Genomic DNA, 27,019 nt, shown 5'->3' with positions numbered 1-27,019 from the left:
ATCTTTGGTGGGTGTTGACATCGCCTCTCCGCTGCTGAATCCGCCTCCGAGGCCCCGAGAGCCGGACACCGCCCCGGAGAGAGACCGGTGAGACCCGGTGAGACCCGGTGGACCGGAGAGACGTCCAGGGACCGGCAGGAGGGAGAGGAGCGGGGGGAGGAAGAGGAGGAAGAGGAGGCTCGCTTCGTTCCGTGTTCGTGTCGGATCAACGAGGAGGAAGAGCAAGAGGAGGAAGAGCAAGAGGAGGAGGAGGAGGAGGAGAGAGATGCTGTCACGTTTTAGAAAACAAAAGCTCGAGGACACATGAGGAAGTGAGACAAGAGGATCTGTCACATCTGGAATCACGTGGGAAGAGATCATCTGGATCCAGAGGAAGATAAATCCGGACTGATGCAGCCTCCTCTTCATCTTCTGCAGCTTCCTCTTCATCATCTGCAGCCTCCTCTTCATCATCTTCATCAGCCACTGAGCCAGGCTCTTATCATCTCTCATCCTGAACTCTGCTTTTAAGCCTCTGCGCAGAAAATACTCTTCATCTGATTCATCTGCGTTTTTAAATATCGGAAACATTGAACTGGTTTGATTTCACGTCAGATTGAAGATTAAACATTGATCATCCGCCGCTAAATTAAAACACTGATGACGTCAGGATTCACTGATCTGAAGCCTCAGTTTCACATCGTGTCCAGCGCCATCTTGGTTTCTGTCACCAGAAGTAACCATATTTGGAGGAGCGGGGGCGGAGCCTGACTGAGGACTCGAGGACACGCCCACCTGCTCCAGCCTCCTTTATGGTCTATTTGTCTCTAACGTATATATTTTATTTATCGTCGGTTCTCTGGACATAAAACCTGAAGACGAAAAGTCTGAGTGACCCACGACAGACTCTCGGTTCCAGTCGACTTCCCCCCTGGTCCCCGTCCCGTGTGGTGATGCTGGACGTGGTGAAGATGAAGGAGTCGTGTCGTATCTGCGCCCGCGAGCTCTGTGGGAACCAACGCCGCTGGATCTTCCACCCGGCCGCCAAACTCAACCTGCAGGTGCTGCTGTCCCACGCCGTGGGCCGCGAGCTGAGCCGGGACGGCCGGGGGGAGTTCGCCTGCTCCAAGTGCGCCTTCATGCTGGACCGCATGTACCGCTTCGACACGGTGGTCGCCCGGGTGGAGGCGCTGTCCCTGGAGCGCCTCCACAAGCTGCTGCTGGAGAAAGATCGTCTGCGGCACTGCATCGGAGGCTTGTACCGGAAGAACAACGCAGAGGACGGGAGCGTGGCCCCATCGGCAGGGACCGGTGGGGGGGGTCGTTGGCACGGAGGCGGGGTCTGAAGACGTCCCTGTGGTGGATCTATCAGTCCTCCAGGACGTGAGATACTTGGACATGATTCAGGACGATCTGACGTTCTCCGTCTATGAGTCATGGGCTGATAAGGGGGACCCCGCCCTGGACCAGTCCCACCAGTCCCACCACGTCCACCATGTCCACCACTGCACAGCAGGAGACGCCCTGCCTGGCCAGAAGCCGAGGAGATGCAGGGGATGTGCGGCGCTCCGAGTGGCAGATTCGGACTATGAGGCGGTGTGTAAGGTTCCTCGCCGGCTCGGGCGAAGGAGCACATCCTGTGGGCCGTCTACCCGCTACTCCACCGGCGCTGAAGGAGTCCAGGACCCCATCAGATCCTCTGAAGAGTCTGCATCCATGACCCTGGTGCTAGAGTCTCCTTCAGCTGCGTTAGACTCTGATAAGACCGCGTTCAACCAGACGGGTCCCAGTCCGGCGTCCTCTGTGGAATCTCTGGACACGGCTGTGGACGTGAGCTGCCCTCTTCCAAATCACAAAGGGAGGGACGACATGGAGCTGGAGAAAGATCCAGAGGAGGCTCCAGGCCGACGGGACACTCCATGGGACAACCCCCTGAGTGACAGCTCCCTCTCTGGGCTGGACATGATGCTGTGCCTCCTGAGAGGCTGGGAGTACCGACCAGTGAGGACCCAACGGGGCAGCAAGCTCCCAGTACTCGTCAAAGCCAAACCGGAGAAGAGCCTCTCGCTGCATCCGTCCATCTCGCTGAGGTCCCCCTGCAGGGGGGCGGGGGACAGTGACCTGTACCCCCACCTACCAATACCAGAGGTCGTGACCTCGTGCCCGGAGCAGGACCTGCAGGCGGAGCTGGCGGAGCTGGAGGAGCAGTGGTTGGATGAATATGTTCAGTGCAGGCCGTTCCGCTTCCAGCAGGTAGTCTGTGGGTCGCTGCTAAAGCAAGGTGTTGCATTGTGGGAAGTGTTTTTGTAGCTGCAGGTGCGATTTTAACTTCAAATTCAAAACTGTACCTTCTTTAAAAGGGAGAATCGGGTTTGTTTATTTTACAAATCAAAGTTTCCGTCCCAACAATCTTCAGATTCTGTGTTTTGAATGATTGTGACTGATCAGAAGCTTCAGTTTGATCCACATGATGCAGATCTCAATGGATTCTCTCTGGATTCTTACTCATCCTCTGCTGACGGAGCTGAACTCAGAGCCTTGATGACTGTCTCGGGGGGGTGGGGGGGGGGGGGGGTGAATGTCCTTCCTCCCCTGTGGCCTAGCAACACTGGTGTTGGCATGGGAACTGTCTCCACAGTGGGTCTGATGCAGCTTCATAAAAACTCTTTGTCATGTTAATGATGGAGCTGAATGTGCTTCAGTGTCAACAGAGACGTCTGTGTGTGTCCTTTAGATTCAGCTGTGTGTGTTCATTATGAAGAAATATAGCTGCACAATGGAGCTCCCACTGGTGTGAACAAGTTACACTGGGTTTAAACCTGAAGTTTAACTGGTTTCACTGGTTTCACTTCAGAGCTTTTAACATAAAGGTCCGAGTCACGAGTTCAAGTGTGGACAGAAAAATGTATTCTAGAATAATTCAACCAAAATAAGCTCTAATGGTTCAGTGAAGCTCTAATGGTTCAGTGAACTGGTGAAAGTCCCAGTGACGCGTCGAGTCTCCAAAAAGAAAACAGGAAGTCAACAACATGCTCCCGTGGCAACAGCCGCTTCCTCAGGAAGTCATTCAGCAGCTGACGTGTCTTTAGACTTTCATTCATCTGCACAACACAAACACACAATGAGTGTAAACCACTGATCCAGCTGCTCAGTAGGAAGTAATCAGCCTGTTACACAAAAAAAAGACACAACAACAAACTTTATTTCAGGATATATATAGATATAGATATATAGAGAGAAGAATATAGATAATTTATCTGTGAAGAAAAGCTCAGGAATCTGTTCAGGTTTGAATATCTTTGACTGCTCCTGTGATTCCAGCGGCTGATCGATGAGCAGCAGGATCAGCTGAGTCACTACGAGAGCGCCGCCGGTCAGTGTGTGGGCGAGCTGCAGAAGAACCAGGACCAGGTCCACTCGCTGCAGGACCAGGTCCGAGAGAGCGAGGCCCGGAACCAGGTACAGACACAGAGCAGGAGATCTCCACTTCAGGGTAGTGTTTTATATTCAGTGTGTACTGATGCTACTGTGTGTGTGTGTCTGTGTGTGTGTGCTTGTGTGTAGAAGCTGCAACTGCGTCTCGGTGAGATGGAGCTGGAGCTGAGGTCGACTCGAGAGGAAGCTCAGAGGAAAGAGAGAAACATCCAGAACATCAGTGACAACTTCAACTCCAAGGAGGCAGAGGTAGAGAGAGAGGGAGGGAGAGAGGGAGGGAGAGAGAGAGAGGTATGATGGGATGGAGGGAGGGCGAGAGAGGGATGGAGGTAGAGAACTGAGGACAAGGAGGAACCTGAGATGGTGGAATAACAGGGAATTGAAGCAAGACTGAAATCAGGTGTCAAAAGTGAAGATGAAGAGTTTCATGTAGGAACAGTGTTGATATTTTGTGTGTGTGTGTCTCTGTGTGTGTGTGTGTCTGTGTGTGTGCAGACTGCAGACCTGTACCTGGTTATTGAGGAGCAGAAGAAGATGCTGAGTTCTCTTAAAGAACTCACCAACCACCAGCAGGTTCAGGTTCGTCCTCTCAGACTCAAACCATCATCTCCCAGAAGCTCATTAAACAAGGAACTTACTTATTAAAACATATTTATTTAAATGTCCTTCTCTGTCCCCTCCTCTTCCTCTCTGTCCCCTCCTCTTCCTCTCTGTCCCCTCCTCTTCCTCTCTGGTCTCCTCCTGCAGGCGTCGGGGGGGGACAGTGCTCGAGGTCCGAGGGAGGTTCTGTCTCTGCAGGCCTCTCTCTTCCAGGCTCAGCTGGAGCTTCAGGCGGGCGAGCGAGCGCAGCAGCAGGCGTCCAGAACCCAGGAGGACCTGACCCGGGCCCTGCAGAGGCTGGAGACGGACCTGCAGGGGGCGCTGCAGCACAGGAGGGACGCTGAGCAGCACAACCAGGTGAGAGGGACTGAACAGAGGATGAAGAAGATGCTGCAGGTTGTGGGCTCTGGCCTGATGTTGTGTTGTTGGTGTGCGACCTGCAGGAGCTGCAGTCGGTTCTGGACAAGGCTCGATCGGCCCTGCAGGAGAGAGAGGAGCAGCTGAGGGAGGGCGAGCAAGAGAGGGAGAGCGAGAAGGAGGAGAGGGAGAAGACCATCACACAGCTGACCACGTCGCTTCAGACCAAAGATCAGCTGCTGGAGGTCCGACACACACAAACCAACACACTGTGCACAACTACACAACTCCTCACTGTCTCAGGACGACGTAGAAACAGAACCAGTAGAAACAAACCTCAGGTGATTCATGTTGAACTAAACCTTCTGTTTCCTGTCGTCAGGAATACTGGGAGCTGCTGGACGACCAGTCCAACCAGAAGAGAGACGCTCAGCTGCAGAAGCTCCGGCAGCGAGTCAGAGAGCGAGATCGAGCTCTGGAGGTGAAGAGCCGTCGCTCTGTGAAGCTGCTCTAGATTCAGAACTGAGTCGTTTATTCAACCAGTAAACCCACTGGGTTCCATTAAGGGAGCGATGGAAAAGACAGATTGACCTGTTTATCTCGTCTTATTAAATCTTTGCCTCCGGCTCCTGTCACGTTTCTTATTGATGAACATTTGATGTGAAAGTAGATCACAAAGCTGAATATGAATATTAACATAAAACAACTGAGAGACAAGGCTTTATTATTTAATTTAATATTCTCGGGTCGTTCAAACCCAAACTGTCTGATTCAGTGACATCAGAGTTTTTCATTGTGCAGCGAGCGGTGGACGAGAGGTTCCTCTGTGTGGAGGAGAAAGAGGAGGAGTCTCGCCGTCTGCGACTGCTCCTCAGAGAGAAGGAGAGAGACCTGGAGAGACAACGCTGCGTCCTGGACAACAACGAGGAGACCATCACTGTGAGCGCACACACACAGACACACACTCACAGGAACACAAAAACACACCCCTCATCTCCTGGATTAATCTGTTGTGTGTGTGTGTGTGTGTGTGTGTGTGTGTGTGTGTGTGTGTGTGTGTGTGTGTGTGTGTGTGTGTGTGTGTGTGTGTGTGTGTGTGTGTGTGTGTGTGTGTGTGTGTGTGTGTGTGTGTGTGTGTGTGTGTCAGAGCCTGGAGCTGCTGCTGCGTGGTAAAGCCGTGGAGCTGCAGCAGGTGGTGGACGCCTGGAGGAACGTTCAGCGGCAGCGGCAGCAGAGCGAGGAGATGCAGAGCTGGTCCCTGAGGGAGCGAGACGCCATCATAGAGCAGCTGCAGGGGGCGCTGCTCGCCCGCACGCAGGAGGCGCAGGTAGAGAGGAGCAACGGCATGAAGAGCCTTTATTACCTGAGTGTCCCTCAAGGATTCACGTCTCCTCTTCTTCTTCTTCTTCTTCCTCTTCTTCTTCTTCTTCTTCTTCTTCTTCTTCTTCTGCTTCCTCCTCTTCCTCTTCTTCTTCTTCTTCCTCGCCCCTCAGGATCTGCGCTGCTCCCTGCTGGCTCAGGTCCAATCGGCTCCCAGTGATGTTCTGGAGGAGCTGAAGCTCCGCCTCCAGCTCAAGGACCGCCTCTTCCAGGAAGTTCTGTCCGATCGGACCCGTCAGGCCCAGGAGCACCAGGACCAGGTCCAGGGTCTGCTCACGTCCATCGGCTCCAGGGACCAGTACATCCAGGTAGAGCAGAGGAGCTTGAAGACAAACACACAGATATTAATCTATGTTTCATAAACGTATAAGTGACGAGGCTCCTCCTCCAGGACTCGGCGCTGCAGCTCGGGGACGTGATGACCGAGCAGACGTCCAGACTCCAGGAGCTCCGCAGACAGCTGAGCTCAGGATCCGGGTGGAGGTCCGACTCCGGACCCGACTCGGCCCTGGAGCTGCAGGCGGCGCAGGAGGAGCTGCGTCTGGCACTGAGGAGGGAGAAGGAGAACCAGGAGCTGAGCAGGAGTCAGACTGAGAGGCTGGAGGCCCTCAGCAGGACGCTGCTGGTGAAGGAGGAGCTCATCAGGGTCAGTGAGAGCACCAACACACAACTACACTCACACGACTACACTCACACAACTACACTCACACAACAACACTCACACAACAACACTCACACAACAACACTCACACAACAACACTCACACGACAACACTCACACGACTACACTCACACGACAACACTCACACGACAACACTCACACAACAACACTCACACAACAACACTCACACGACAACACTCACGCGACAACACTCACACAACAACTCTCACACAACAACACTCACGCGACAACACTCACACGACAACACTCACACAACAACACTCACACGACAACACTCACACGACAACACTCACAAGACAACTCTCACACAACAACACTCACGCGACAACACTCACACGAAAACACTCACACGACAACACTCACACAACAACACTCACACGACAACACTCACACGACAGCACTCCCACAACAGCACTCACACAACAGCACTCACACAACAGCACTCAGACGACAACACTCACACAACTACACTCACACAACAACACTCACACGACAACACTCACACAACTACACTCAAACAAAAACACTCACACGACAACACTCACACAACAACACACACATCAATAATCACACAACACTCACACAACTACACTCACACAACTACACTCACACAACAACACTCACACATCAACACTCACACAACAACACTCACACAACAACACTCACACAACAACACTCACACAACAACACTCACACCACAGCATTCACACAACAACACTCACACAACAACACTCACACAACAACACTCACACGACAACACTCACACAACTACACTCACACAACTACACTCACACAACTACACTCACACAACAACACTCACACATCAACACTCACACAACAACACTCACACGACAACACTCACACGACTACACTCACACGACAACACTCACACGACAACACTCACACAACAACACTCACACAACAACACTCACACGACAACACTCACGCGACAACACTCACACAACAACTCTCACACAACAACACTCACGCGACAACACTCACACGACAACACTCACACAACAACACTCACACGACAACACTCACACGACAACACTCACAAGACAACTCTCACACAACAACACTCACGCGACAACACTCACACGAAAACACTCACACGACAACACTCACACAACAACACTCACACGACAACACTCACACGACAGCACTCCCACAACAGCACTCACACAACAGCACTCACACAACAGCACTCAGACGACAACACTCACACAACTACACTCACACAACAACACTCACACGACAACACTCACACAACTACACTCAAACAAAAACACTCACACGACAACACTCACACAACAACACACACATCAATAATCACACAACACTCACACAACTACACTCACACAACTACACTCACACAACAACACTCACACATCAACACTCACACAACAACACTCACACAACAACACTCACACAACAACACTCACACAACAACACTCACACCACAGCATTCACACAACAACACTCACACAACAACACTCACACAACAACACTCACACGACAACACTCACACAACTACACTCACACAACTACACTCACACAACTACACTCACACAACAACACTCACACATCAACACTCACACATCAACACTCACACGACAACACTCACACGACAACACTCACACAACAACACTCACACAACAACACTCACACAACAGCATTCACACAACAACACTCACACAACAACACTCACACAACAACACTCACACGACAACACTCACACAACTACACTCACACAACTACACTCACACAACAACACTCACACAACAAGACAACACTCACAAGACAACACTCATACGACAACACTCACACAACTACACTCACACAACAACACTCACAAGACAACACTCATACAACTACACTCACACAACAACACTCACACGACAACACTCACACGACAAGACAACACTCACACTAGCAACACGACACCCGATCGCTCCTCATGCTCTGAGGCCGCAGGTTTGATTCCGTCCCAGCTCTTCACTGCATGTCTTGACCGTGTGTGTATTTCAGGACCTCCAGAGGCAGATGGTGGAACCTTCAGATCTCCAGCTGGTCGAGCGCCTGACGCAGGAGGTCCAGGAGCTGAGGGAGAGCCTGGTCCAGCCGGACGCCCTCCTCCTCCCGGGCCGTGAGCGGCCCAGCGGCCGGCAGCCTGAGTTTGGAGGTGGGCATCAGAGAAGCATGGGACAGTATTTGTAACGGCGACTCCCCCCCCCCCCCCCCCCCCCTGGTGGCGGTGGTCTGCATGGAGGGACGGTGGCGGTGGCGCTCTTTGATTTCCCACTAACACTGAACATGTTTAATGGTTACGATGGTGATGATGGATTTGGAGCAGGAGGGACGTTTGTCTTCTAACATGAAACTCTCTTCAGTGTGTGTCAGCTTCTTAACACCAGGAGGGAGAAGTCGGTTTCATGAATGAGATGATTTTTATGAGCTGGAGGAGATTTGTGTTTTTCTGTCTCCAACTTCATCAGAAGAACGAAATGTCACAGAAATACACTGAACACAAAACTGTGAAATTATTATATTATTTTCTATTTCGTTTGTGCCTCTGAGAATCGCTTCACTCAAATTCTGACTTGTCAACATTAATCTGTAAACACTAGTTCTAGATTTCTACACAAACGTCTGGATGTCCAATACACAAGCATCAACAAAAACATCTTAAAGTATAAAGTACACACAAAAAAGAGATGTTTTAATTTATCAATATTCATCACAGATCTTCTTAATTGCACTGATTAAACCTCTAAAGGCTAAAAGTCTAAATATTAGTTTTTTTCTTTTCGAAACATATTTTAATTCATTTTAGAACAATTTTTTTTAAATCTATGAAAAACTCATTAAATTATTATATATTATTTGAAGCTTTGTTTCAGTGTAAATACTGTGAATTTGTATGAAAAAATCTGTTAATGTCATAGTGTGTGTGTGTGTGTTTGTGTGCGTGTGTGTGTGTGTGCACATGATCAGCAACATTAACAAGCCTAATCGATTTCTGCACATGCTTTGTTTACTTAACGTGACATTAATAATTTATACTCGTTATTAATGATTATGACAATATTAGTGTTTAATAATATGAACATATTTGCATATTATTCTAATATATTAATATGTGTTCAGTGGACGTTTATGAAGAAACTGATTTCAAATGTTTTAAATGTTTCTTTTCTTCTGTGGTTGAATTGAATGATTATGATTAAATGATTTCACACTGGAGCAGAAAGTTGAAATGTTTTAATGAAGCAGTGAAGTCGTTTCACTGAAATGAGAAACACTCTGAACTGGAATCATCTTCTCTTATGATCTGAACGAGGTTATTATTTGAAATCACACGTTTAAAGCTCCAGTTGCACCAAAGCACAGAACAGCCCAGTTGTGATGCTCACAGACACACAAGGTTTGTCGTTGTTGTGTTTCCACAGTTTCCAAAACTCACTTCAGACTTACTAACATTATAATGTGTCATATTTCCCTCCACATGAATTTCCCATGTTGGCAGTAACATAATAATAAAATGGAGAAACATTGAATTCCCTTGTTTGTTTTCAGATTAAATAGTCGATTAGTTTATTGCCTAAAACTGAACATACACAATAAATAATCTGAACATTAATATACCAGATTTCAGAGGAGGTCACATGGTCACAGTTACACAAACCTCCCTGATGATGATGTTATCATCTTTATTCAGGATTTATGTTGCTGCATATAAAGTTTCACAGGCTCAGATTACCCAGAATCCTCTTCTGCTGAAATCAGCTTCTCCTGTTGATGGAGGCATGAAGCATTTTTTTTAATTAAGTCTTCATATTAAAGATTGAGAACAGTAGATGAGTTTATATTTAACAGAAACACAATCTGCTTGTGTTCAGATGGATAATTGTTAATTAGTGTTTAAAGGAATATATTCTCTAGTGTTCAGAAACACTTTGTCGTGTAGACCAGACGTCAGACGTGCAATTGCATAATAACAGGTCTGCTGCTCGTCTGCTCAGCTGCTCCTGGTCTCCTCACCAGAGAATCAGCTCAGAGGCTGACGAGGAGTTTCCTGTGCAGGAGAGGAGCTCAGATTAAAAACCTGTAGAAGACACTGGAGGAAAGAAACTGTACAAACATCAAACCAGTTCTTTACTTGATTAATGAAGAACAAGATGTTTCTTCAGAAGCTCAAACTATCTAAAGCTCAAGTTGTCTAGTGAACCGACATCATGTTTGTTCTGTGTCAGACAGTCACTAGAAAAGTTAAAACTAAATGAACTGAGTGAAAGAAGAATTCTTAATTTTTTTACTTTTTTACATTTTGTAGAACCGAGTTCAGACGATGAAGACGATGATGTGAACAGCGAGGAAGAGGAGAGCGTTGATGAAGAGGAGGCTGAACTGAGGCTCCAGTCTCTGAGCACCAAGGTACAAAATCCAGTCCATGACCAGCTCTGTTTGAATATCATCAATTTACTGATTTAACTTATCACAAACACAAACACTTGAACAAGAACTGACTAAAATAACAAAACAGAGACTTGACTCTTGACTCTGGACTTTGGTCCACGTCCCGTCTGCTAACATGGAGGACACAGAGTTTAGGACCTATACTGAATCCAGCCACCAGGGGGATCCCTATGATCCAGCCTCACTTTAGGCGTCATGGCGTCCCTGGTCATTTACAGTGCTCCCTGTCTGAACAGCTGGGTGCCGGTCCGGTGAAGGAGGGTCAGGGCCTGATGGAGGTGAAGCAGCTGGTGGAGCAGAAGAGGGCGGTGGAGAGGGAGCTGACGGAGCTGAAGGCTCAGCTGGAGAAGAGCGGCTTCTCCTCCCTCTCACACATGAGGTAGGACATACACACACATACTGGTTAGATTCACACTCCAGGACCACCTGATGAGTTAAAGGTCAAAGGTCAGTTTCATTATAAATGTCTATTGATTATTTCACATCTTTAGTTTTATTCTTTTATCCTCTGGTATTTCATATTAGTATCAATAAACCTTGAGTTAAAATATTCCACATGTGAAACTACGTCAGATTAATTCGTTTGGATGTTTTCATGGGATTTAACTGAATTTACCCCCCCCCCCCCCCCTTTAAAGGAAAGCTCTGCTGAGCCTCCAGGCCCAGAACCAGGATTTAAACCATCGACTGCAGGCGGACGGTCCACACCAGCTGGAGGGGGAGGAGGAGGAGGAGGAGGAGGTGGAGGAGGAGGAGGAGGAGCTGGACGTGACCATCGGAGAGGAGGAGGAGGAAGAGGAGGAGGAAGAGGAGGGCTCAGAGACGTGGGAAGCCTGGGACAGTGACTTGTCTCTGTCTCACACCGACGTCCAGACCAGGGACGAGCCGAGGACGGACGGAGCCTCCAGATCAAAGCGTCCTCACCAGCTCAGCTCCGTCTCTCAGGTAAGAACCAGGAAGTGTCTCTGACGTCTTCATGTGATTAACATGTGAGGGACACGTGTGATGGATTCTGAAATATAATTCATATATTTATTCTTCCTTTTTGCTTCTGACTAGAGTGAAGTTTTCTTTCTTTTTCTATGTATTTTATTTGTTAAAGAATCAATTTATTATAATCATTGTCATATGTCTTGTTACTGTTAGGTTAGTGTTAACATCTTATCTGTATTCAGAGTAAAGTTCATTTATCTGATGCTCATGTGTATTTTCCCTTTTTCATTCCGTTAAATCTATTTCTTGATACATGAGTTTATGAATCTTGTGATAAACTGTTGACAGAACAAATCTGTTCTAAGAAGAACTATAATGAAGCTAAAAGTCGTGATCATCACATCTTTGTGCACAGTGTGTCCAGGCCGGGCTGCGTCCCAGCATGCACCTGGGCGGTGCTGCAGCCCCTGAGCGGACGGAGCAGACGCTTCTCCTGCAGCAGAGGAGCAAGGAGCTGAGGGAGCGGCTGATGGTGTCGGAGGCGACGGTGCAGGCTCAGGCCGAGCAGCTCAAAGACTTCAGGGAGCTGCTCAGTGAGTCCACCTCCTGGTCAGTGAGCGTCTCTCATGGACAAACACCCGTCACAGAAATGTCTCCTGTGTCTCTGCAGCGGAGACGGCGGTGCAGCAGGACAGCAAGCAGATCCAGGTGGACCTGCAGGACCTGGGCTACGAGACGTGTGGCCGCAGCGAGAACGAGGCGGAGAGGGAAGACACCAGCAGCCCAGGTATACCCCCCCCCCCCCCCCCCGCCCCGAGGACCAGCTACTCCTTACACTCAATCGAGCTGCACCGAGTCACACACATAGATATGATCATCTTTATATATAACTGATTATTATCAGATCCATGATCAGATGTCTGGAGAACATCATCTTTACCTGAAGGAAAGAGATTCATGGATCCTGGTGGAGTTGTAATGATGACTTAGAAACACTAGAGGTCAGCAGTCCACACCTCTAACCACTCCAGTTCATCCTCCACCATCAGTCTCCTCATGGAACCCAGTTAAACTCTGGATCTGCAGCACTGGTGTGAACCTGCTGGAGAGTTGATACCAGTGTAGAAACCAGTAAGATGTTGAGTCACAGTGAAATCAGGGAAGGTTCTTTTGTTGCAGCTCAACCGAGACTGATGATTTCCAGCTTTTAATAATCTTTCAAATTTATTTCCAACTGGGAAAGTTCACGTGACTCCATCGAGCCTGATTGACCTTCTGTGACCCGACCACTGAAATCAATGAATGAATGAATAACTGTATTTAATGTGTGTCCCTCTCAGAGTTCGATGACCTGGAGATGTGCACGTCTCTGGACTGTGGCTCCCAGTGGTGGCCCACCACCACCACCACCACCACCACCACCCCCACCAGCAGCAGCAGCTCCACCTTCACCAAAACCACCACCCAGACCCCCGGCTCCGACGAGGCGTCCTCCCTCCAGCGCCTGGTGGAGGACCTCCGCTCGCAGCTGTCCCGCTCGCAGGCCGTGATCCGCGGCCTCCAGCACCGCCTCCGCTCCCTCTCCACCTCCGGAGACGACCCCCCCCCCACGCCCCGCAAGGTCAACTGGTGCTTCCAGGCCTCGCCCTCGCACAGCGGCACGGAGGACGACGAGGGCTGGCAGTCGTCTGACGGGGGGGCGCTGGCCTCCCCTCGGCAGCCCCACCCGGACAAGGGCCTCCAGCAGCTGGAGTCCAGAGTGGACGCTCTGGAGAACCAGCTGAAGAAAGGAGGGAAGACGTCCATCGAGCAGGACGGGAAGTCTGCCACGTGGCCGGGGTGAGAGAAAGCACCTCTCTCTTTTCATGCTCTTATTCATTCAGAAAGTTGTGATATAATATCATCCACACTTCATAATCATCAATAATACAGGAAAGAGGAAGTGGTCAGAAATTATTTGTGAGTTTCTGATATGAAAGAGGACGAGATTTCTGTGGAAATAAACTTTACAATGAATTTAACACAAATGTCATGAAAACAGGGGAAAGTTTTGATCAAATATGATAAGACTAATTTGCTAAACAATTAAAATAAAGAATAAAGGCTCTGATCATTTCATTATTGGATGAATCAGTTTCCTCCTGATGGTTCAGCCTGATCCTTTGATCACCGGATGTGTTAGATCACAGCCCGGCCGAGTCGCTCTGTGTGAATCAAGTTGACACAGATGTTCTCTGTGAATCAGGATTAACATGAGGGAGGGAACATGTCCTTCAGTGAACATGTGGAAGAGAAGGAGGAATGTGACGCCTCATGAAGTCCAGAGGATCAGTGGGATATGAACAAAATTATATAAGTAAGATCCTCAGAGTTCAGGGTTAATTCTACTGAGACTGAAAATGTCTTTTCATAAACTGCTTTCAAATCTGAACTCTGGAGAAGTTCTGGAAAATAGTGTTTTGACATTTCCTCGAGTTTGAATAATTAGGAACTTGCAGGGTGAAGATATTTGTTATTGTGACAATAGTCGATCAGGAATCATATAATTTCCTGTTGTTATGTATTTGATCCTGAATGACCTCACTGCTGCTCACAGTCGTGTTCCTCTGTGTCGGCAGTAAGTTCGACTCTCTGATCCAGACTCAGGCCCGGGAGCTGTCTCACCTGCGCCAGCGCCAGAGGGAGGGGCGTGGCCTGTGCAGCATCCTGACTCAGCACCTGGGCGACACCACCAAGGCCTTCGAGGAGCTGCTGAGGGCCAACGACATCGACTACTACCAGGGCCAGAGCTTCAGAGAGCAGCTGGCTCAGAGCAGCGCTCTGGCACAAAGAGTCGGAGCCAAGATCAGCGGACGTGAGTCAGATCGATGATTTCATCAGTCACTGTTTCCTGCAGCTGAAGAATTCTTTTATATAAACACAAATGATTTCATAACCTCAGGAGATCAGCCTGAAGATCCAGATGAGAAGACGGAGCTGCTCGCCATCCGGTCAGTGCTCGTTTACACTTCATGCTCCCTCCATGTTTACAACGTGTTCCCTCCATGTTTAGTGAATGTGTTGTTTGACACCAGCCTTGATGCTGGTCACTGGAAAGTATCGGTGTGTGATGCTGATGTTTGTTCCTCGGGGCAGAATAATCAGAAGCTCGCTCGATAATGATTGATGACCTCACTGGTTAGAGCTGATTCACTAATTAATGAAGGAGGAGAAGTGCGGGTGGGCTGGTTGGACACGTGACGTCCTGTAGGACACGTAATGACCTGGTCACATGACTCTGGATGTCATTTTTCTTTGTAGATGTTTTAAGATGATTGATAAATGATGAAACATCTTCCAGAATAACTTTCAAACTAAAGACATGTCACAAGGGACATGTCTTTTAAACTAGTTTATTGAAATGAAAGAAGAGTCCTGAAACGTGTCTTCTGTGTAATGACCAGCAGGGGGCGACTCCACTGGTTGTTTCTATAGAAAATGACTCGACTTCTCACTTTATAACTTCACTAAACATTCTCCTCAGGAGTTCATGTCTCAGTCTCTAGTTTTAAGTCTTCTTCAAACAGATGATGTCACTCATTTAGTGAATTATGATCATTTAGAGTCAAACAGACCATAAATCACATCATCATCATGACATCATCGTGACATCATCGTGACATCATCACATCCTCCTGGTCACAGTTGACGTCCGGGTCTTTTCCTAAATTTCCCTCCGGATCAATCAAGAATCAATCAGTGTTGAATCACAGCTCCTCCCCCAATGCAGCTCATTGGTCAATTGCTGCGGTGGCGTGACCGTCGGGCTCAGAGCTCATGAGTCCGTCTCATTAAACACAGAGAGACAGCAGACGTGAGGAGAGACGACACACGAGGACAAACTACAGTTCAAATGAGGTGCTGCATTTAAATACAGGAAGAGGGGGGGATAGAGAGAGAGAGAGAGAGAGAGAGAGAGACAGAGAGAGAGAGAGAGAGCACTGCAGTAATCTAACCTCATGTTGTTGGAGCACAGATGGTCGAGCAGATGTGAAGCAGAGTTTTCATGTTTTCTGCGACAGTCATTTGATTCGTCGCTGATTCAAACAGTTTTTATTATCGAAGGCAGAATATGTTCCTGTCATAGACTGAATATGAATCATGTTCACAACCTGGAGAACCAGAAAATATCTATTTACCAAACAAATTTAATTCACTGGGACCTGAAAGAGAAAAATAATGAAATACTGCATTTTATATTTTGAACGAATCTTTAAAATTTAACGCAACTCCACTTTTATTGGTGCTTTTATGTGTGTGTATGAATCATATATATATACATAAAAATATATGTATATATTAACAAAATACAATCAAATATATAGAATATATAATGAAATAAATATATAATTTCTACATTATTTATTCTGTAAAATAAACATTTTTATATCAGCCAACATTAAAACAGATAAATGTGAATCTATTGATTTATATCAGACAACTGAAAATAAATAAATCATATTCTGCTGAAGATCAAATCTTTGTCCAAATGAAACACGAGTGATGAGTGTGCACGTGCTGCGAGTGTGACGGTGGTGATGTCATAACGCTGCCTCGGCTTCTAATCAGGTTAAGTTATTAAGACCTCGGCTGGGGAGGAAATAGGTCAGAGAGAGGGAGAGGGAGGAGAGAGGGAGGAGAGAGGGAGAGAAAGTGAGAGAGAGAGAGGGGGGGGGTGAAGCAGAGAGAGAGGCAGCATCAGCTCTCTTCAGTGCAGCAGCAGCACATGGTGAGGAGCGTCCAGCAGCTCTGATCTTCTTCTCTGTGGACGGACCACGATGTTCAGACTTCTTCTTCTCCTCCACTGAACCAGTTCATGGACTCTCCTCAAACTGCAGCCGGATGTGAGGTCTCTTTCCTGTGAGGATCTTCTCTGTGTGTGGGACACGTTCTTACACCTTCTGCTCGGCAGCAGAACCTCACGCTGGGTTTCCCGTGTTTGACTGGAAACAGGAGGAAGTGCTTCTCGTGGACCCTCGTCCCTTCAGCTGTTGTTTATCTCTCTCGCTGACGTTTGGTGGAGCGTGAGCTCTCGAGCCCCCGGGACCCGGACATCCTTTAATAGGTCCCTCTCTGCCCTGCTCCTCCTCTGTGATGCTCTGTTGTCTCCAGAGTCGCCTGCAGGTCTGAGGCTGGAGGTTTCACCATCAAGGCTTCAGCACAAAAGAGACTCATTTAAGGAGCAGAGACGAGAAGAGAGGGAGGCAGGGCTCAGCTCGGAGTTTCCTCGGGCTGTTGAGTAATGTTTCTGTTCGTTGGCCTTTGAATTCATTTCCTGCTTAATCTCATCCTGCGCTGGTAGAGCAACATCTACAGACTGTGCTTTATTAGAGCTGCACTCTGGATACGATGCTCTGGATCTCTGACTGATCTGTTGTGTTGGAATCTAAAACGTGGGGATGCAAGCGAACGCACAAATACTCTAAACCTGCTGTGAGACATGCAAAACATTAATGATTTCAACCTTAGAATCTGACTTGGGATCAGTTAACACACCTCCAGGATCCACAGCGTCCAACATCCATCTCTGTGGGAAGACCGGACCTAATCTGGATTTACTTTAGACCTGATCGTCCACTCGCTCGGTCATCCCTTTATCCCTCTCTCACACACACACACACACACACACACTCACACTCACACACTCACACACACTCACACTCACACACTCACACACTCACACACTCACACACTCACACACACTTAGGGGTCAGGACCTCGGAGCTAATGAGCCTCACTCGGTTTCCTCTGGAGACTCACCTGAGAGGAAATACAGCAGAACAAGTTTTACGAGGATCCAGGAGTCTGGGAGAGACGGAGGAGGGAGACATGGTCGCTCAGTAGCCGGACACGGGGGCCGAGGAGCAGGGGTCAGGGGTCAGGGGTCAGGGGTCGGGGGGGGGGCGATGGCTCCTCTGTGGAAGGCCATGCTGTCTAAGAGCAGCCCGTTGTACAGAGACGCTCTGTTCTCCTTCTCTCTGTGGGAGTGGAAGGCTCAGGAGCGAGAGCTGCTGCTGCTGAGGAGACACACTGACAGGGACAGGAGGACACTGCTCACTCAGCTGGACAAGTAAGACCACGTCCACACAGAGAGAGAGACCAATTCACATCACAAGAAATCAAAGGGATAGTTCTCACTTGTTCAGGGTTTGTTGTAAACGTTTGTGATGGAGATCAGCTGATATGTCCGTCTGTCTCTGTCCTTCTGTCCCTGTCCCTCTGTCTCTGTCCGTCTGTCATGATGAAATGAAAATATGAGGTTTGACCACTGCTGTAGTTTATCTGAGGACCTAGATGAAGACATGTCCCACTCAGTCCACAGGCTGATCCCTGGGGAACTAAGAATAAACTGAGTGTGAAGCCCATGAGATCAAAGGGTTCCACAGACAGACAGAGGGACGTTAGTGGGATCAGGAGGTGATGGACCTTCTAGTTGCTGAGATGAACTCTATTCATTTGGAGACTTTTCAAGCTGACCTGAGAACAGATTCTCTAACCAGCTGGAGAAGATGGTTTCACTTCCTCTGCCCAGATGTTTGCTGAAGATCCAAGAGACTGAAATAAAGTTAATAGACTTTAAAAGACGTATTAATTGTATATTTGTGTTTTACAGACTCAGTAAGGAGCTGCAGCAGAAAGATAAGATCATCGAGTCTCTTCGCTCCAAACTGAACCAGCATCTTCATCATCATCATCATCATCACTCTCATCGCTCTGACACGCCCGGCAGCAGCCACGCCCTCTCCGACGGCTCCGACCAATCAGATCGCATCTCCTACGTGTCCGATGAGCATGGATCCACGAACGGGGACCTGGATCTCTGCTCGGACGTGGACGCTGCCAGTGAGCTGGGTCAGGAGGACACGTCCAGCCGAGTCCTCACAGGTGAGAGCGTGATGTCTGTCCCCTGGGTTCGTCCTTACAGGATGGAGCACCTGAGTGTCTCACTGGAACAGATGGGTCAGATAATAAATCTACTTATCACTTTAAATCCACTTCCTGACTTCAGTCACGTGACGTCTCTGTTCCTCAGTGTCTCACACACACACTCTGTCTCTGTGTCCGTCCCCTCCGTCCTGTCCTCAGGTGACATCACACTCTTTTCGTTTCCAGATCGCCACTCTCACACTAGCACCGTGTCCCGCCACCCGTCTGTCCCTCCATCCATCGCCTCATCCCACAGAACCCAGTCCTGCCTCAGTTGTCCCAGCATGCATTGCCCCAGCTCGCCACACAGAGCTGTGGACATGCAGAGTCAGACAGGTAGGACGAGGTTACATCATCGTGTGGTTTCACCTTGTTCCTCCGACCGGCTGCTTCCTGCAGATCTTCTTCTTCTACTGTCTCTGTCTCTCTTCTCCTTTAATTTGTCCTTCATTCCATCTCTGTCTCTCACACCTCCACTCCTCCAGCTCCAGCGTCAGTCTTCACCTCCGCCCCACTGTTTCCTCCCCCCGTTTCCTCCGCACCCTTACCTGTCCCTCCTCACGCCTCCACCCTGCGACCCCGTGTCCCCGGCGGGGGGGGAGCAGGGTTCACGCTGGCTGAGGTGCACCAGGAGCTGCAGATGTTACAGAGGCAGCTGGGAGCCAATGAGAGTGCGTCGCACGGCCTGTCAATGCATGTGTGTGTGTGTGTGTCGGTGTGTGTGTGTGTGTGTGCATTAACAGACATACGGTTCTAAACTTAGTGATTCTGTCGGATTGAGAATTTCAATGACACAAAAGTTTCTGAGGATGAGGAACAGCTGCTCTACAAGCTCCGCCCCCTCGCCTGAAGAGACCAGGACAATCTGCTGCTGCTTCACTGGACAAACACTAACTGCACTAAATGTGTTTAAATGTCCCTCCTCTTCCTCTTCCTCTTCATCCTTCTGTTGTTTCTCTCACTAAATGACTTCACTCGATGTCCAGAGGGTTCAGCTGCAGAGGGATTTACTCTGTAAACTAGAAACCAGACAGATTTATTCTGATTAACAGAGTGAGAGAAATCCGTCCCTCTGTCCGTCTCACTAACATTTCATCACTTCTAACCCCAGTCTGCTGGATTTATGTGTTTTTCATTTCATTTGTCTTCTGTAGGATTTTCCACTCCTCAGTCCAAACCTCTCCAGGGTTTCCCGTTCGCCCACCAGCAGCCGGACGCCTCTGGCTTCCTGCCGCTCTCGCTCCACGGCTACCAGCCGTCTCCGTTCAGCAGCAGCCTGGACGCCGGCTTAGCAATGAGAGCCGGGGCCAGTCTGCTGGAGAGCAGTGCATTGTGGGATACGACCTACGGTACCCGGCCGGCGAGACTCGGAGCCGACCTGTCGTCAGGATCCTCAGGTTACCAGTCGGGCACCAGCCACACAGGTGAGAGCTTCCTCACTGTCACTGAGCCAAGACTCAAACTGAGACTTTCACCAGATGTTTCAAATTCATGAAATGAATTAAAATCTGTTTTATTATAATGAATCAACAATAAAAGTTGTTTGGACCCAAACTTGAGTGTAGATGGTTAAAATAGAGTCTGTGAAGCACGAGGACGTCATCATGTCTGATCTGCAGTGAAGCAGCAGAAACACCTGTTCTTCACTAACGCTCTGTGGTGATTGTGTGTGTCTGTGTGTGTGTGTCTGTGTGTGTGTGTGTCTGTGTGTGTGGTTGTGTCTTCAGGCGCGGAGCTGATGAAGGAGCACCTGAGAGAAGTGAGGAGTCTGAGGCAGAGACTGGAGGATTCCATCCACACCAACGACCGCCTCCGCCAGCAGCTGGAGGACAGACTCGCCCGTGTCTCCACGGAGAAAGGTAACGACTATGAAGAGGAGTCGACTCACTGCAGACACACAACCACAACACGCAGAACAACACACGTTCAGCACATTGGATTCGTTCAGGAAAAACACTTCCTTCAAACATTAGTCAGCTGTCAGTTGTTCTGAATCATAAATCACATTCAATCAGGAGAAATAATCCTCCTCTTCCTCTCACTCCTCCTTGTCCTCCTCCCCCTCCTCTTCCTCTCACTCCTCCTTGTCCTCCTCCCCCTCCTCTTCCTCTCACTCCTCTTTGTCCTCCTCCCCCTCCTCTTCCTCTCACTCCTCCTTGTCCTCCTCCCCCTCCTCTTCCTCCTCCTCAGGTGCCCCTACCAACATCTACATCCAGGGTCTGGACTCGGTCGGTCAGCTCTCCTCTGAGATCCGACTTCTGAAGGAGGAGAACGTCAGTCTGCAGAACCAGCTGAAGCAGAACACTGCAGGTACAGAGATGATGATGATGATGATGATGATGATGATGATAATAATTATTATAGATTATCTTTGGGTGTCTGAAGGGACAATGTATGGTCCAGATCAAGGTGTAATGTCCCCCCCCCCTGTCCCCCCGTCCCCTGCAGACAGCTGTAAGGAGGCAGATCAGCTGAGGGAGGCGTCCCTCATGGATAGGGCGAGACTGAAGGAGGCGGAGCTGGCCGTGGATAAGTGGGCGGAGCAAAGCAGAAGACTGCAAGCTGAAGCTGAAGCTCACGACCGAGAAAACACACAACTGAGAGAAGAGAGAGAGAGGAGACAGGAAACCATCAACAGGTGAGGGGGGGAAGAGTAAGAGGGGGGGGGGGGAGAGAGAGGGAGGGAGAGAGAGAGAGAGGAAACCATCAACAGGTGAGGGGGGGAAGAGAGGGAGAGAGAGAGAGAGAGAGAGAGAGAGGAAACCATCAACAGGTGAGGGGGGGGGGGGAGAGAGAGAGAGAGAGAGAGAGAGAGAGAGAGAGAGAGAGAGAGAGAGAGAGGAAACCATCAACAGGTGAGGGGGGGGAAGAGAGAGAGAGAGAGAGAGAGAGAGAGAGAGAGAGTGGGAGAGAGAGAGAGAGAGAGAGGAAACCATCAACAGGTGAGGGGGGAGAGAGAGAGAGGGGAGGGGAGAGAGAGAGAGAGAGAGGAAACCATCAACAGGTGAGGGGGGGGGGGGGGCGAAGAGTAAGAGGGGGGGGAGAGAGAGAGAGAGAGAGGAAACCATCAACAGGTGAGGGGGGGAGAGAGAGAGGGAGGGGCAGAGAGAGAGAGAGAGAGAGGAGACAGGAAACCATCAACAGGTGAGGGGGGAGAGAGAGAGAGGGGGGGAGAGAGAGAGAGAGAGAGAGATATGTCCTCATGACGCTGTGTGTGTGAGTGTGTGTTGTCCCCTGTCCTCAGTGATGTCCTTGTGAGGCTGTGTGTGTGTGAGTGTGTGTTGTCCCCTGTCCTCATGACGCTGTGGTTGTGTGTTGTTCCGTGTCCTCAGTGATGTCCTTGTGAGGCTGTGTGTGTGTGTGTGTGTGTGTGTTGTCCCCTGTCCTCATGACACTGTGGTTGTGTGACAGGCTCCAGCAGCAGGTGGACGTCCTCCAGCAGCAGCTGAGGGACGGACACAGTTTGGTCCAGACTCTGCAGAGCGAGCTGCAGCTGCGTCGCAGAGGGGGCGGAGTCACCACCAACACACACTCAGGTAAACATCTGTAAACATCAGTTTGTGTAGAAACATCTGGAGTCACGGCTGAGTTCAGGGTCACAAACATGAGGACATCTGAATCCATGGTGGATGTTGAAACAGTCCTTTCTTCTGATGACCTGTGTGTGTTGCTCATCTGTGTTTGTGTGTTTGTGTGTTTCTCCACAGGTCAGGTCGGGGACAGCCTCACCTTTGACCCCAGGGAGCTGCACGTTCAGCTGGAGCAGCAGCTGAGTGGACAACCTGGAGCCCGGAGGCTGCTCTTCAGTGGTGAGCACGTCTGAAGGGTAGAGTCAGTCGACCGGGACACGTCCAAGAGGAGGTGGTTGGTCCAGGTCACAATCTGTCCTCAGTCCTTTGTCCGGCCTTAACACCTTAACTGTCACGTGGTCAAACTCCTTGATTGTAATCTGATTACCTCAAATATATCTTAAATTCTGGTTGTAAATGGGGAATCAAATGCATCCTGGGTCCAGACATTTGTTTTCTAGAGCCCTGCAGGAAAAGATGTAGGGAACATGTCAGGAACATGTCTGGAACATGTCCAGACTTCCGTGCAGGTCTGAGAGCAGCTCCCCTGAGCTCAGTACTGATGAAGATCTTTGTCCACAGACAATGTCCTGTCTCCTCCTGTGAGAGACACTGGACTCGTCGGCCCGTCCTCTCCTCTTCATGCTGGACAGACACGTGCTGAGAACACTGGAGATCACGGTGAGAAACAAATATGAACATTTCTACCTCATTTGAAAGTTCTCTCTTCTTCAGAGACCAGCTCCTTCAGCTCCAGCAGATTGTTTGATGTTTGTGATTCTCCCTCCAGCCGCCTCGACCCCGACGTCCCAGACACCGGACGGTTCCTTCTCCAGCCGTCATGGCCGCCATGCCGTCGGCCACATGGATGACTTCCAGGCTCTGCAGCAGCAGATCCTGGACGGCGGCACGCTGCTCCGCAGGATGGAGGCCGCCCTCCGGTCCCTGCTGGTCCCAGCCCTGCAGGACTTCAGCCCTCGTCAGGTGAGACCCGGCACATCCGTCTGCAGATTCAACGAGTCGGCTGACGTCTAACGAGCGTCCTCTGGTTCTCAGCCGTCAGACTCGGGTTCCGTGAGGAAGCTGCTGGCGGACTCTAGGACCCTGCGACAGGTCCTGGAGGAGGCGGACGCTCTGCTGCACATGTTCTGGAGGGCCGCTCTACCGAACCCCGAGGAACCCAAACAGGTCGGCAACAAATCTGAGTCTGACAAGAAGTGAAGCTGCAGCAGCTGATCTGAAATCAGGAGAAGTCACTGAAATGTTTTCAACAGTTTGCTCTGGATAATACTGTTCATCACAAAATCATAGTAACAGGAAGTAGAGACTGAATCACTGGAGACCTGAAACCTGTTTAAAAAGTAACTGAGTACTTTGTGCAGCTGCTTTGATCCACTGTGTTTTTATTTTTCTGATTACACTGTGACTTTGTGTGACTGTGTGTGACTGTTTGTTACTGTGTGTGACTGTGTGTGACTGTGTGTTTCCAGGATCAGTCTCTGAAAGACGAGGTGGTCTCTCTCCGTCTGAAGCTCTCGGAACAGGAGCAGGCTCTCAAGGACGCCATGGAGAGAGTGAAGAGCTCCAACCGCACCAAAGACAACATGGAGACACTCATAATCAGCCAGAGTGAGTTTCATAAATCCATCAGCACACGTTTAGAGGAGATGAACATATCGTCACTTCCATACTTCTGCATCATGACCCACGTTTACACCTCTTAAAGGGTCATTTTAGCACAATGAAGATATTAAGATTTTTCCTGTATTTCCTTGCACATCTGATAGATTGTGTTTAACTGATGTGTGTGTGTGTGTGTGTGTGTGTGTGTGTGTGTGTGTGTGTGTGTGTCTCCAGTGTCGAGAACACGGGACGTTTTGAGGAAAGCCAAGACGAACCTGCAGGTGAGTTCACAGCTTCTCATGTGTTTGAACTGTTTTCTCATCTCAAGCTCAGTCTTTAGTTCTTTGAAAGCTGAAGAAGATGAAGATGATGAAGATCTCACTGTAACTCCCTCTCTCCTCCCGCTGAGTCTCCTCAGGAGAACCAGCTCAGGATTTCCTCTCTTCGCCAAATTTCTTCCTCCATACCTCCTCCTTCCTCCTCTTGCTCCCTTTATTCTTCCTTCTCCTCCTCTTCCTCTTCCTCACGCCCCTGGCCTGTTAAAGGTACGGCCCTCTGGCTCTGCTGTGTTCCATTAACATGAATATGATTAATAACACAAATATGTTTTAAACTAATCTGAGATAATGACAGAAGCTGTTTTCACACCTGAGTTTATATTTGAGATGTGAAGAATCTCCGTGAACACATTGTTCATGTGAACATAAAGAATCTGTGGACGAGGGACAGGAAGCTTCTGGTTTCTGACCAATCACATTAAAGATGTAAAGAGGTGGAGCACAACATATTTAATTAATCTGCATCCATCAGCAGAAAGCTGTTAACCCCTAAAGACCTGAGGAGACATTTTAAAAGCACTTCAACCAGAGGATTTCCAGAGCAGCCGACGGGGAGGTTTGCTCTGGATCGTTTCAGGAACCGACTCCAGGTCTGAAAACAGCTTCACTCAGAATGATGAGCAGAATAAAATATGAATCTGTCAGTTTGGACACAAACAGCTTGTTCCTCCACACGTCTGCTAACAAACCTCTGTCCTCTGCTTCTCTAACGTGGGCTCTTCCTCTTTCTGTTTCTTATGATGAACAACCTGCAGTGGAATGAAGTTTGGAACGTTTGAGTGAATTATTTAAGTTTTAATGTAAAATTAAAAAACTTGGGATGAAAATGTGAATAAATTCTCTTTTGTCTTTCAGGTGAAAACCCACGAGGCTTCTGGGAGCTCGCCCTCTCTCCTGGTCGCGGTGTCATGATGAAGTCTCAAGCTTCCTCCTCTTCCTCCTCTTCCTCCTCTGGGGTCCTGGGACCTGCTCCCCCCCACCAGCGCCCCCTGCAGGCAGCCTTTCTGTAGTGCACCAGCCCAGAGTTCCTTCCTGTTCACACAGAAGATCCTGTCTCTCAGTGACTGGGGAACATTTCAGTGATGGACGACATGTTGTTGGATGTTTGTTGGTTTCTGACGACAGTTTCTGAATGTGAACGATCATCATAGTTTTATTATTGTTTTAACTTGTTGAGGACAAAGTCGACTGAAGTGTTTGAGTTCTGAACGGACTCATCTAGTCCTTGTGCGTTTGCTCTAATGTGTGAAACACTGTCAGGAACTTGAACTTAAAAAACATCATTAGAAATAAAAAATCTAGTTTTTTCAAACCCGAAGCTTCTGATCAGAATCTGAACAAACTGCCCCTGACGGCAGCAGGAGATCGAGACTCAACCAAACTGCAAAGTGCTTCCTCTCAGCTTCTGGTGAAGCTTGTGTTTAATGTAGAACCGTGCACGTGCTGTGAGCAGCTTGTGGAAACTAAGCCATACTTTGTTATTCTTGTGTCCTCATCATACTGAGAATGTCATCAAATGGCCAAACTACTGATATAAGGAAAAGTGACTCAGAATATCCTGCAGACATTTTTTTTTTGTTGCTTTTAATGTAAAATAAAACAAAAGTAAGACTTTATTTCTCGTTATCCTCAAACTTCAGAGAATCACTGTTAAATATTGAGCAGAAGATAGATTTAAGAAAGGGTCCAACCCAGTGTGCAGGTGAGAGACGTGTCTGATGAGCAGCGTCTTTAATAACCTGTAAATAATCAAGCACATGTGCTGACTCAGCAGTTTGTACGATGCCTTCAGGGACCTGTCGGACAATCAGTAAAACATGTAGAGAAACTAATCTTTAGTGCCCGGTCCAAAAACATGATATGGCTTTTTTTATAAATGGACCATGCTGTTATCTCTTTTTATTTTATTAACCTTTAGGAGTTTTAATTTTAGCTAAATTTGTGAATATTCTTTTAGATGACAATCACTTCCAAATAAATGTTGAAGCTTGTTAATATTCTTTCTTCAGATCTTGTGCAGACGCTGACGCTCACTGTGCAATTGAGCTTCTCTGAAATTGCGTATTTGACCCTTTTTCTAAAACGTTTATTTTTATTTTTAATTTTCTTATTGAATTTCTTTGTAGATGAACTGACCGTTTTCTTTTTGTGCATGAACTGTGGCTCGACTGCCCTCAATACTTTTACTGAAATATGCAATTTCTGGGTTTCTGTGCAATATTAGCCTCTGTGTTTGCTTTTCGTTGCTGTTTCACTTCTGGGTTGTAAAGTGCCATGTCGTCTGTTTCCAGCTGATTTAAACAAACAGACAGTTTCATGATCCTCACATTTCTGCTTTGATATGAATTAGATTTAACTCCAACATGAAAAAGGCAAAGAAACAGCAGAAGAAAACAGTGTTGTGGTTTATTTGTGAAACCAGAGTTTTAAATATTCTCTTGTGTGATTCGTCACAGGTCAAAGGTCACATTTGAAAGTGTCTTTGTGGTGTTAGGAACCACATCTTGTGTGTGTGTATATATGAAAGTGTGTGTACATCGATGCAGCTGTTTGTTTTTTGTTGCTGTGAGAGATGAGATTGTCTTTGAATAAAGACCAGCTGTATTTTTATGCATGTTCTCTTTAATAAAAATGTTTTGGGTTAAAAAGAGACCTTTTCAATAAAAGGGAAGAAAACAA

At 48.4% G+C, this 27,019-nt stretch overlaps 1 protein-coding gene across 1 annotated transcript; it reads left to right on the top strand.

Moving 5' to 3' along the window:
• pde4dip (phosphodiesterase 4D interacting protein) lies at positions 1–27,019 on the top strand. The gene is given in 36 exon segments (XM_053429823.1): positions 1–1,307; positions 1,309–2,232; positions 3,301–3,438; positions 3,544–3,663; positions 3,910–3,993; positions 4,162–4,371; positions 4,458–4,616; positions 4,754–4,852; positions 5,173–5,310; positions 5,519–5,698; positions 5,865–6,059; positions 6,143–6,397; positions 8,464–8,617; positions 10,769–10,869; positions 11,148–11,290; positions 11,550–11,856; positions 12,260–12,437; positions 12,515–12,631; positions 13,185–13,683; positions 14,463–14,698; positions 14,786–14,834; positions 18,497–18,768; positions 18,997–19,146; positions 19,965–20,234; positions 20,538–20,669; positions 21,001–21,120; positions 21,259–21,448; positions 22,222–22,346; positions 22,518–22,619; positions 22,962–23,060; positions 23,170–23,363; positions 23,436–23,567; positions 23,870–24,008; positions 24,237–24,283; positions 24,421–24,547; positions 25,196–27,019. Coding segments are annotated over 36 exon segments (6,915 nt in total). The 5' UTR covers positions 1–932; the 3' UTR covers positions 25,351–27,019.

Source organism: Pleuronectes platessa, chromosome 9 (genome assembly GCF_947347685.1).
Source record: "Pleuronectes platessa chromosome 9, fPlePla1.1, whole genome shotgun sequence".
Taxonomy (NCBI): Eukaryota; Metazoa; Chordata; class Actinopteri; order Pleuronectiformes; family Pleuronectidae; genus Pleuronectes; species Pleuronectes platessa.
Note: the sequence above shows the minus strand (reverse complement) of the source record. Positions and strands in the feature narration are given on the sequence as shown.